Source organism: Seriola lalandi, unplaced genomic scaffold (assembly GCF_002814215.2).
Source record: "Seriola lalandi dorsalis isolate HSWRI2012SDOR001 ecotype SW California unplaced genomic scaffold, Sedor1 jcf7180002053686, whole genome shotgun sequence".
Classification (NCBI taxonomy): Eukaryota; Metazoa; Chordata; class Actinopteri; order Carangiformes; family Carangidae; genus Seriola; species Seriola lalandi.
The window spans coordinates 292,130-305,122 of NW_019524239.1; the positions used below are offsets into that span (position 1 = coordinate 292,130).

At 38.2% G+C, this 12,993-nt stretch overlaps 1 protein-coding gene across 2 annotated transcripts; it reads left to right on the forward strand.

Moving 5' to 3' along the window:
* Nucleotides 1-63: 63 nt before the first annotated feature.
* Nucleotides 64-9,644, forward strand: LOC111651542 (uncharacterized). 2 transcript variants are annotated; one of them, XR_015436941.1, is made up of 10 exons: nucleotides 64-200; nucleotides 1,364-1,424; nucleotides 1,641-1,897; nucleotides 2,409-2,505; nucleotides 2,811-3,077; nucleotides 4,553-4,663; nucleotides 6,248-6,313; nucleotides 7,699-7,749; nucleotides 7,948-8,013; nucleotides 8,976-9,034. XR_015436941.1 is itself a non-coding variant. In XM_023401511.2 (10 exons), exons 2-10 carry the CDS (start codon nucleotides 1,370-1,372, stop codon nucleotides 9,460-9,462), a joined length of 1,518 nt encoding a protein of 505 aa, XP_023257279.1. In that variant the 5' UTR covers nucleotides 64-200; nucleotides 1,364-1,369; the 3' UTR covers nucleotides 9,463-9,644. The 2 variants fall into 2 exon arrangements, 1 of the variants encoding a protein (XP_023257279.1); XM_023401511.2 differs by having other exon boundaries at nucleotides 7,887-8,013; nucleotides 8,976-9,644.
* The last annotated feature ends 3,349 nt before the right edge of the window (nucleotides 9,645-12,993 follow it).

The following is a 12,993-nucleotide window of genomic DNA, read 5'->3' on the forward strand; positions in this document are numbered from 1 at the left end:
ATTTTGTGCTCATGCAATCTCAGGTTTTGGCTGGTACGGACCACAAATACGTGATCGTAGTGGAATGATTGGAGATGTGGTAGGTGTGTCGTCTGCGAATGAGGAAATCTCTACATAAAAAAGACCAGAGGCGGTGCATTCACAGTTGAAAAGAAGCGAACACCTCATGAAAACACAAATAGCTGTTGCATGACCAGCAGGTAAGAATACATTACAATTAACTGATTATTATTGTTATTGTTATTATTATTATTATTATTATTATTATTATTATTATTATTATTATTATTATCATCATTATTATCGTTATTATTGTTATTATTGTTATTATTATTAGTCGTATTAGTATTAGTATTATTATAGTTGCTGTAATTATTCATTATACTTCTACTTCATTAGAAATTTATTCATGAGCATTTGTGATTTTTCCATTCGTATATATGTATATATTTGTATTTCAGCTGTTTTTGTATTCAAATATCAACTTTGCCATTTATCAGTGTGTGAATCTAGCTGATTATCCTGAAGAGCAATACTGTTATTTCACTTTGCTTTGTTTTGTAAACATGTTTACAACATGCTGTTCTAATAACTCCCAGTGCACCCAATACTTAACAACTGACAGCCTATTTATAATTTATTTAATTATGTATATAATGAGCTAAAGAGACCAAACTGAGCTTAATCATCAGTGACAGTTCACTCAATGAATAATATATTCTGGAGAACTGCTGATGCATTTCACTGGATAACAACACAGAAAATAACTAACCACTCTCAGCAGTTCAATCAATTGATAAAAAAGCTTGTGGGAAGAGCTTAGTCCTAACAGGAGTGACAGGACTGAACATGTACAATCTTGTTTATGTGAGGCGCCTTAGAGTTTGTGTGAATAAATCTTTTCCTTCCTTTCCTGATGTGCTGAAAGATGTGCCAGATACAGTTTGTTCAGCAAGATAAAAATAAAAAAAAAAATCAGCTGTTTTAGTGTGTGTGTGTGTGTGTGTGTGTGTGTGTGTGTGTGTGGTTGTGTGGCTGAGTCTGCACAGTTCCAGAGCTAAAAAAACATTGTGCTGTTTTTGTTGCCTTATCAAGAATCAACAGGGAAGTCATTTGCAGCAAAGTCATGCTTAGAGTTGCAATAACAATGCATGGCCATCACCATCACATGATGTTGTTTTTTTTGCCTCTAGGCTCATATAGTCTTTAAGCAACGAAAAAAAAGTAAACTAGATCAAAACTGCTCTGTGGAATTCACATCTGGCCTTCTGCTGTAAAATGACTCATGTTACCAGTAACATGAGGTCAAACATGGTTAAAAGATTTCAACATCTGTAAAAACTCCCCTTTGTTTCTTCCTCAGGTCTCAATGGACTGGATCATTTTTGTAATTTTGCAAGTCATATTTGAGCCATCTCTCTCAGGTGTGTACAACAACTGAGATATTTATTAGTAAACAAGAGCACAAACAGGACAATGATTGCATCTACATGATAACTTTCTATTTCAATTTAACACAAGGTTAATTTAAAGCTGATATGTAAAATCATTTCATGACCATAACTTGCTTCTTCAGTTCACATTTAATGGCTGTTGACCACTTTTACATTAATCTTGACATTTTTGTTATTTCCCTACAGTCTTGTTCACTGTTGAGGCTGATAAAACCTTGTACACGTCAGATTTCGGGGGAGATGTCGAGATGGGCTGCAGGTTTCACCCTAGAGTGTTGAATCTTACCGCTGACCTGAAGGTGATGTGGCACTGGAAGACCTCAAGCACCGTTCGGGAAGTGTACCAGATGATTAACGGGCAGGAGCACTCGGCATCTCAGGAGTATCAGGGACGAGTGGAGCTCAGCAAAGACGAGCTGATTGACGGCTGGGCCAAGTTGAAGGTCATTACTGGCAGACATTTGTTGGGAAGGTGGAGGGTTATGACTTATAAAATTTCCTCCAAATGATGTGGCACACCTGTCTACACTTGCTATCTCACTTATTCGTCCTATTGGGAATTACTCATGTGAGGGTCAAATTTCCCACTGATCGCGTGGCGGTCATAGGGAAGGCCTAGAAACGGCACCGGATTCCTTGCTCATGTAAAAGTATCATATTTAGCCGCCATTTAATATCTGCACTCACATTGTTGTGTCAGTAACTATTGTACCATCATCTTACCTTTGGAGACTGAGGACATTTGGTGAATCACTCACCTTACCAAATCATTTATGTTGTTACTACACTTGATGAGAGTTTAACTGATGAGTACTGTATAATACAGAATAGTAAATGGAGGGATAATGTGACAGAATTTAGGTTCATTCAAATGGTTGGTTCAGTTATGAGAGCGTGACATGTCATTTGGCCACAATGGCACTGAGGGACTCTTCTGCTTTTTTCACTTTATAGATCTCCAAACTCAGGATCACTGACTCTGGGACTTACCAGTGTTTTGTGCAGACTGGAGAAGGAGCTGATTATAAAATAATAACTTTGTCGGTTACAGGTGAGCACCAAGTCTGAGACAGTGTAACAGTTTTTAGGCAAATACTGCAGGGGATCTGTTCTATGAATGCTGTTGTGCAATGGCCACAGCTCACGGTCATTTCTGGGCAGTTAAGAGTATCATTCATCCTGAAAACGAAACTAACACCAGTTGTACCCAGTTTGGTTAAAAAATGCCTTTGGTGTATTTAAGCTTCCCGTTATCCATTTAATGCAAGATGTCATGATCACAATTTTGAAATCATATCACAGTAATGCTAAACACAGTTATATATGTGCATGTTCTTGTACCTTCTTCTATTCTAGCACCTTTTAAAGCAGTGACTAAACGCATTGAGAAGGCTGCAGAGGGAGATGAAGTGCTGTTGACCTGCCAGTCTGAGGGCTACCCCGAGTCGCCTGTTGTGTGGCTGGATGGACACCTGCAGAGAATCAAGCCCAACACCACTGTTGTATCAACCCCGGACCAACTCTTCAACATCACCAGTCAGATACGCGTCAGCTCGTTAAGCAAAAACAACTACACGTGTAACTTCACAAATGATAGCAACTCTACAACATTTCATGTTCCAGGTACTTTTTTATTTTATTTCCCCTATAGGCTTTCTGACCATGACACTACAACATCCCCAGGTCAACTTTATTGCAAGTCATGTGCTATGTCTCCTGCTGCGTTTCCTGTCAGTTCTCTTCTGCCCAAAAAACTACAACTGGTTGCACTCTGTCCCTTTGTCCCATTTGTGTGGCTGTGTTGACATATCAGTTTCCTGCGGCCCATCCCCGTTACCCTCCCTTCTATGAATAAAAGAAAACCGAAGCAGAATTGTCCTGATTTGAACCTGTAGATTCAGTAAGAAGTTACGTGAAGCCTTTTTCACAGGAAACATGTCCTTTGCGTACTTACCACTTCGTACCACTGTTTCCTGTTGTGTACATATTATACTACACATTTACTGTGAAGTTGTAGGTGGTGTTTGATCTTTGGATTATGTAGCAGTGTGGAGGAGTGCTGTAACAAGATTAGCATATCTGGAAATGTGCAGGCGGTTCGTGTTTTTGCTTATACGTGTGCCACGGATTATTTACTCTTTTGGATGCAGTATGTTAGGATTTCATTGATAAGCTACAAGCATTATTCTACATCTTAGGGATCACTGCACCTGAAATCAAGGCTTTTTATTTTGATACAAAATAAAGGGAAATGGACTGTAAATACAACAACAAAAAGAACGAAACTAAAAGAAGACTAGTCTGCTTGCACGCTTCATTAAAAAACAACAAATATTACACAAGCACAAGTCACTTTAATAGTTGCATTTCTTTAGCTCTTGACCAGTAAGGGGAAGTCTGCAATGCTTGTCTTTGGTAAATTTGGTTATTTCCAGGAGTGGAAAGAAACTAAGTACATTTACTAAAGTGCTGTACTGTACTGTAGTAAAGTACTAAAGTACTCCACTTATTTGCATTTTATCCTACTTTATAGCTCCATTGCACTACATTTCAGAGGGACATATGATACTTTCTACTCCACTCAATTTATCTGACAGCTTTAGTTACTGGTTACTTTTCCGATGAAGGTTGATAATATAACAAGCTTTTAATATACAACACAACTATAAAGATTAAACCAGTGGTTTCCAACCTATTTGGCTTCTGACATCTTACAATAATCAGTGTGTAGTCCTTAACAGCTCCAGCAAGTAGTGATTTCAATAAGTGTTCAAATGATCCAATATCTCACCAAAAATCAAAGATTAGAGAAAAAATCACAAAATTGAAAACTGAAGTAGGATTTTTCATGCAGGACTTTTACTTGTGGTGGAGTATTTCTACATTGCTGTATTGGTACTTTCACTTTAGCAAAGGATCTGGGTACTTCTTCCACCACTGGATATTTCCATAGTGGCCAAATATATTAAAAACATGGGCGTGAATCATAACATGCTAACACTTGCCCTGTTCCTGTCACTGCTGAATTAAAGTATGACTGTGATGCTGTAGGTTTTGAGTCAGATATTAACACTAATCCTTATTCACTCTTTTCACAGATGAAGTACCTGTTCCACAGGTGAAGAGCGACACTCTCAACATTGTACTGAGCATAGGAGTGGTAATGATTGTCATTACCGTTGCAGTGCTCCTGTATCGACAACGAAAAGGTGCGTACAGTGTACTATGTGTCATTTACAACAAAAATTAAGCAAGACATACAAATGCAGGTGTAGAATGGAGAAAAATGTCAAAAACAGATACTTTGTTTGATGTCCAGTAATATCAACATCAAAAGAAAAGCAGGTGTGACAATGAACTATAATACCACACATGGCAACGGTGGAATATTAAAGTGACAGAGTGACAAATGGCAGCAATATACTGCAGGTAATAGATTATTTAAATTATAAGAAAATCATTTTGGCCATGGGGACATTTGAAGGCAGGATCTGATAGGATCTGAAAGCAGACTGTGGGGGATGGTTTGGATTACCACAGGGCTGGATTTCCCTTTAGGGTGTGTGCTGAGATAATATTTGTAGGAAATAAGAATGGATAATCCAGTTGTTTGATGACAGGCCAAGCACATACATTTTAAGTCCATCATTATTTCCTGATTCTAAGTTTTCACACTGGTGTATTTTGAACTGTCACAAACTATTTGAAAAAAAGGCATACAGGATACTGCAGTGACTTTTTTATATTGCAAATTGAACTAAAAGAACGTTACTGTCCAACCAAAACTGAAAATTTGACTTTAGTTTCACCTCTAACAACTTACAGTAGGGCTGAATGTATTAGTCAGCATCAAAACTGTATCCTTCCTGTATCAAAGCCAAAGCAGTCATTAACTTTTCAGTTTTTGGCAAATGTGCAGAGGAATTTTGTGTCCTGGCAGGAAATCTCTATGTGTCATTTCAACTGCAAAGACAGTGTGAGCTCCTGAATAGATGTTGATTCATTTTGCCACTGAAAATGGGAAGTATGTGTGAAACGTTTTGGTATTCATATTTTTAATATGACACCGTTCTGTTGGTCATTTAGCTTTTGCTGGAATTTTATCAGCATGTGACTGCTTCTGCCTGTTTTCATGAGAGGATGACAAAGCTCTTTTGGAACTTACATGTATCTCAACCACAAAGTTTGGAAACACCCAGTTGATCTTGGTTTGCGTGACAGGGGAATTTGAGACTATTTGTGAATGCATGGGTGGTTTTTCAGTATAGCACATGTATAATCCCCTAGACACCGCCATCATTTCAATAGAAGGCTTATCACACATCTCTCTATTAATGATCGTAAGAACATTATAAGAAGTCTTAGCTGAATTACGGGTCAGAGAGTTTGTGGGCAATCTTTTTAAATTAGTATCAGGAAAGAGTGAACCTTCAGAGAGGCAAGTTGTTAGCATATAAAACACATGATAAATGTAAGATTCAAAGTGAAAGTACTCTGTGTAATTAATATAAGTAAAAATGAATAAATAAAAAGGTAAGCACGGAGCTAATTCAAAGAAATAATTGACGATAACATCATCACAGTAGCATACCAACCCGTATGTATACAGTATACAGTATATCACAATTCTGTCAAATATGGAGAGAGATAAATTAATGTAACACTTGTAAAACAAAGATTGTGTCCCAATTTAGTATCATTTTATTAAGCTGCTTGAATGATTTTGATTATTGACTATCTGTACTGTATACAGTGCTAACACACTATATTAATAGCAATGTTTTTCTTGATAGGATTCAACACACCCAGCAGGGATCTTCTGGTTGACGGTCGGGGAAAGAATGTTTCTGCTGCTGTCTGTGAGTCTAAACAGAGCTTGCTATTTTTTTATTTTTTTTTTTTACTGTTGAGTGTCAGTGATTCTTATAGAGCCCTTGAAACGTCAGCATTTCTTCACAATAACTCCTGCATTATACCTCAGACTACTTTTTGCATTCCTCGTGATCCATAGGAACAGTTTGTGTGTGTGGTGCCGGTCCTTGAGAGAAAGAAAGGAGAGATGTTGTGACACTTTACATTGTGCATTTATTGGCTCCTTTCCAAAGGCTGAGCTCCAAGTGACTGCACTGGCTTAAGCTGTAGCTATTCAATGCAATGGATCTGGCCACAGAAGTTGTACCTTGACTGCTCTTTACTGCTCTTAATAACATTAGCTGAGATAACATTGTTAGGCCAGACACTTGGTGGTGCTTCTAGTAGATATGATACATATGTTAACAACACACCCCAACAGTTCAGTTCAAGCTCTGCCTCAACGCTCAGCCCACACAAACACCATTTTACTGCACACACACACACACACACACACACACACACACACACACACACACACACACACACACACACAGTCTGGTCCCAGTCTGGTACACAACTACAGCCGCAGCCATGACTACAGCCATAATGACAGCAACAGCAACGACCAGAACAATAGCATCCCATGGCTGTAGCATTAGGCTCGTCACAGCTACAGCCTGTCTCAGTCACAGCAACGGCAGTAGCCAGTCATGCCACAGTGTAGAGCCCTGTCTTAATTAACCTCCACTAGTTATTTCAATATTGGCTGCAAAGACTGGAACCCAAATGTAGTTTAGAAATAAAATTCCACGGTGATCTTTGAGGACCTACATAGCAGCCACTCTTGTGGCAAAGCACTTTTGAAAACACCTACAGTAGATAACCTAAAAATATCTAAAAGGAAGTGCAAACTATGAAGGCTTGTATTGAGTTTAGTCAAATTGGTGATGATGCATTTGTGCAACATGAAGAAGGTTGAGCTCATGCATTTAGGGGCATCTTGACACGCACCATAATGATCCATTTCACTACATATTTGATATTTCAGTTGCAAATAAATAACACAAGACGTACAGTTAAAGTTGTACTTTAAACATGTTTAATGAGGCTCATTTGACTGAAGAAAAAGCTATTCAATAAATTTGACACCAGTGTTGATAGTGAGCGAAAGCTTTTGTTACACGGACTCATCACTTTTTCTCCTATCCACCTGTAAAGTTGTAAATAACAACGTACATTACTTCTGTTTTGAATTGATTTAAACTTGCCTTAAGGTGTGTGCAAGTAGATTTTCACCACCACAATTAGTACATTCACTGTGGAAATGATGACTGATCTGTGCTTATGGAAATTTGTAATGTTTTTCTAACATTGCTTTCCTTTCCATCAGGCCTACAAATAAATGAAGACAAGGAGGAAGAGCCAACTGTTTTTAATGAAAGTAAGCGACTCTAAGAACTTTTGTTTACATGATTTCTGTTCTTCAGTTTTTCTGTGGTTGTCTGTGGGAGCATTAAACCTCATTCATGGTCATATCTTCTGTCAATGTGTTTTACTCATCTGTTTTGTTGTGTGCAGATTGCACAGAGGAAAATCTGGGGGCGTTTCTGAAAGCCTATTATTCTGACACTTCCTTCAGCGCAGAGGTGAGACACCACTGGGAAGCTTTTGGTGCGGACGAGCTGCGTCAAAGGCTGCAAAACAAGTGAGTCACAGGTACCTCTTTCCGAACTGAACGTTAGGATGCCAGTCTGCTTCTATAATATAATTTCCAGTAACAGCAACAATTCAGATTTAGCTCTCTACTGTGGCTTGTCGCTGGGTTTTACAACAGCCCAAGGCAATGGCAATCATTGGCCATCGTATAGGATTTCAAAAACTAAGACAAAACTCCCTGTATATAAAGTTTTCCCTCAAAACTTATTGATTTTTAGTTTTTAGTAGCGAAATTTGTGCTTTAGAGTTTTTAGAAATAAATTAAACCTCATAGAAATCGTGGTTTGTGCGCCTTTTTCCCTAGTAAAACAGATAGGCCTGCTCAACAACATAGTGAGCTTTCCATTCTTGAAAACATTTATCATAATTTTTAATGGGTTAAATAATTGAACCATAGGAGTTTGTTAAGCCTATTCCAAAAGTAGCAAAGCAGTGTGTTTACAGAAGCTAAAGCTATCACAAATACATGTATAATGGCTCAGTCACCCCAGAAAGTGGCACAGCAAAATGAATCTGTGCATCTGTGCAAAATGGCACACCATCATCACAGCAAGCTCGTTAGCTGCGTTGTGAACACAGTATTTTAAAGAGAAATATTTGCACCACCTGTCTAATAACTGCTGGAAACCACTCCTCTTTTGTGGATCAGTTTGTACTCCAACAGAGAAGAGTCAAATGAACTGGACTGTGCAACACAGCTAATAAGCTATAGATTCCTTTATTTTGGACTCTAAAAAGTCAACACTTTCAGTACAGCTTGATATTGGCCAGTGATCACAGTTACCTGACTTCATGAAGTTTATCATTGTAAATGCAGGGTTTGTTGTAGGAACTGAAACTTTGTGTGTGGTTATACCCTACGGGCATTCACAACTGACATCGACATTTTTTTGTATTTTGTAACGGCCTGTATAGATTACAATCTCAACTCTGTTTTTTTTTTTTTTTCAGTGAGGGCCAGGCTGTAAATCCTCAAGCATTACTCCCAGAAGCTGGAGAGACACTTTTTCTTGAGGGACCCCCAGGAAGCGGGAAGACAGCTGTAGCCCACATCCTGGTCTCTTCTTGGACTGAAGGGCCCACACATGCCCTCAGTGACCTCTTCGATCTCAGCACCCTTCAACTTCTCTTCTATGTTGACTGCAGCAATGTAAAGGGTGACTTGTTTCAGGAAATAGTGACTCAACTCTTTCTCAAAAAAAAGATATCAACACAGCTTGATCTGAGGACTGTGTTAATCAGGTCCAGCGGGGCTCTCCTCTTGTTGGATGGGTACAGAGAAGGCAACCAATTTTTTGATGAATCCCTAAAGAGGTTCCTCATTGAAAGAAGGGCATGCAGGGTGCTAGTTATGGCCTGCAAGGGACATTGCCCCACGATGGAGGAGACAGTTGGAGCAGGAGTGCTGAAGCTCCAAACACAAACTGTGAAGTACTGAAGGTACAAACTTTTGTGACCAACGAACACATTAAGCACATATTACATTTTAAATATTTGCATGATGTTTTTTTTTGTAGTTGTTGTTGTTGTTGTTGCATAAAGCCTGGACAGACTTTTTAGAAGCCCAAATATGCAGCAAAATGTACTTAATTCCAATAAATGAAAATTTTGTGTTCTTTACTTGACAGTCCTGTCCTTACATGTTATGTCTTGTTACATTTCAACAAAAAAAGAATGTACATCATTTAGTCCATCCCTTATAGATGGACCCTCGCCGAGAACCTCCATAGTAAAATGGGTAATCTGCATTAACTGTATTTACACTATGAAACCCCTGAGTGATTTCAGCTGCAACTCAAACTCTGTTTTCATTAGATGTGATAGTTGCAACACTTTGATCCAACTCGTTTCTGTTTCTGTTCTGTGTCAGATCAGGAGAAAGAGAAAGCTCATTATTAGGGTCACTTGATAGACTGCAAGCCAAGCAGAAACCGTTTTCTATGTATTAGTGAAAAGGGAAGTGACTCTATCAGTATTCCTGGCAAGAGCCCTCAGTGATTCCAGTAACATTTAATTAAAAAAAAAAAAAAATGCTCTCAGTTTATTTCTGTATGTTCTGTCTCTGGTATTTGTTGCATCTTACATCTTACTGAATTTATTAGTAATTCAGATTTTCATTCCCTGCTGTGTTAAACATAATTTAGTCTCTCATGCCAACTCTGTTCAACAACTGCAACATCAGCCCTGAGATAGGTTAGAGGGGAAACATTACTATATGCGTGATTGTGTGTTTTTGCACTTCAGCTGCTGACCCTGCGTGAGCTTAAATGCCCTCCAGTCAGCTGTGTCCGGCATGTTGTTATGTGCTTTCTCTTACTCTTTAAAATCTCTCTGAAGGAGATTTAATTGATCCTATAAATTCAAAAACTTTTATTCAAGGATCTCTCTGTATTTGGCTGCAAATGTGGTTCCAAACTTCTTCTATTTTACAATTATCGAGGCCTCTGTTCTCCTGGGAACACTCAAAGCTTTAGAAAGGTTTTAATACCCGTGCACTGATCTATGCATCACCGCCTATATGAGGTGTGGTTTGGCCTCATGGCTTGGTTTCGTGAGCTGTTATACACAGGTGTTCCCGTTTCTAAACTATGTTCAATCTTTCCAATTTTCCACTCCAAAATGTGATTGGAGTCTACCTGTTCCACAGCAAAGGTTCTCTATACTTTCGTAAATAAGAGATTTGATTTCAGTTTTTGTTTTTTTAAATAAATCTACAATAATGTTTTCACTTTGTCATCCTGGGTTATTGAGTGTAGACCGATGGGCTTCATTGTTCCTAAACAATTAGGAAAAGTGAAGGGTGTCTGAATACTCCCTCCCAGGTTTTACAATCAGTGACGAGAGAAACTGAAGGTGTGGCTTCTCCTTTTTCATTCACACATGTATTATTTTTATGTTGTTACATTAACAGGTACAGGATACATGAACCTTATTTCTACACATACTTGTGTCAAACACATACTGCCATGTTTTAACAGGAAATTGTTTAAAAATAATCTAACAGGCTTTGCAGAGGGCTTTACTGAGCACTGAGTGGTGACAAAACAAACCCACATTAGACCTCCTTTGGGCCTGAGAACAGCTGTCAGTAACTCAATGTGGGTTTTCTGGTTAAGATATCAACTCACATTAGACAGCCAACTGCAACTGTTTTACTTAAATCTGCACTACTAATTTTACGATAGCACTGGGTCAAATGATTATGTGTATTGTGACAGTTTTCTCTCACAGTGATGAATTCACAGATTATCATCCAACTATTCCTCTTGGCTCTACTGAGCATTTTAGCATCTTTCAGCTCGTTGTTTTGGTTTTACAGCAGTTTTCATTCAGTCCCTCCACTCATAAACCTTGTTTCCAGTCACAGTCTGCAGCTGTTTTCAGCGAAACCAAACAGCAGACAGTCAGTTAGCCAGTAGCTGGTGAACGTTATTGCTCTGTATCTGCTGGATGTCCAAATAGGCAAATGCTTGCTAGTGAATGCATGTTCACCATAACAACTTTATAACTGTGCTAAACAGCACTGACATGATGATGGCGATTCTTCTGTACTGTTGTTGTTCAGAGTATTAGCGTACTAATGGCATTATAATGGTATTGAGGTGGCATTTAATGATATTCTAGTAGTCTGGTATACAGTTACCTATCATCAATAATCAGTAGATTCTCCTGAATCTTCCATACAAGTCATTGAGAGAAAGAAAAGTGAAAAGCTTCGGTCATACAATGATCATATCATTATTAGAAATACATATACAATAAAGTATATTGTGATTATATTAAATGTTATGAGTAAGACTACATATTTAACACAGATAGTGCCAATGTACTACGCTGTTACTGTTTAGAGATAGTAATCATTACTTGAAACATAACCACCCACTAATATTACAGATTAACATGTTTTATTGCTTTGTTCTCAATCATCACTGTTTCTTGGAAATAATTATTGAATTACTTCCTCCTCCTAATACCTGAGCACTAATACTGCAGGAATTGCATGTGTAAGATTTTTCTGCGTTGCACAACAAGTTGATGAATACATGTTTTATTCTCCCGTTTTGTTCATGAGAAGTGGTGAGACGTTGATTACCGTACTCTTTACGGAAGCTTTTCTCAGTCAGCTTTACATGAAGAGGAACAAGAAAATGTCTCACTGTCTCATAAAAGAGTGAACTGATCTAATACCCTATTTCTATGTGTAAGTACATAATGCCCCGATGGGGGGTGGCAGTTTACAGCTTTGAATGACTGACACATACAAAATGTTTCATCAAAGTTTCGCCTATATCAGCAAATTGTCACTCAAAACCCCCTAACTTCTCATTATTACACAGACACACCGCACACCATATTTACAGCAATTTAAAAATTATTCATGCTTGGGCATCATTCATTCAGGGAAAATATGGTGACCACAACTGTTACTGTACTTACTATAAAATCGAGGAATCCTGTAAGAACAGACACATCAGATACAATGGAAATACCAAACGTGTTGCGATATTTTGGAAAAGACAACCTTCTGGAATACACTGATGGACAGAGGAGAAGTGGTTTATGATGCAAGAGCGGTTTAGCAAACATCCACTGTAGGATATTTACATACTACGCACCACCATGAAACTGAAATTTTGTTTTGTTTTTTTGTTCTTTGTTTTTGTTAAATCAGTATTATCATTCATCCATCATATCATTCACAAGGGAAATGGTGTGGTTTCTCTCCCTGACTACATCGAAATTTCACTAGATGGTGCCATCCTCCTTTCCATGCAGGCCCAGTGTGTGAGCTGCACAAGGTTTCTGATGTTGGCTGAACATGAATCCATTAAATTATGTTTACATATGAAGGTAATCTTGGAATCAAAGGGTCACTGGGAAAATTATATAGACATGAAAACATGCAAAAAAGTAATTTCTCCGGTCAGTTTCTATTTGCTAGGGAAGCTTCCTATGGAGAAACTGTATC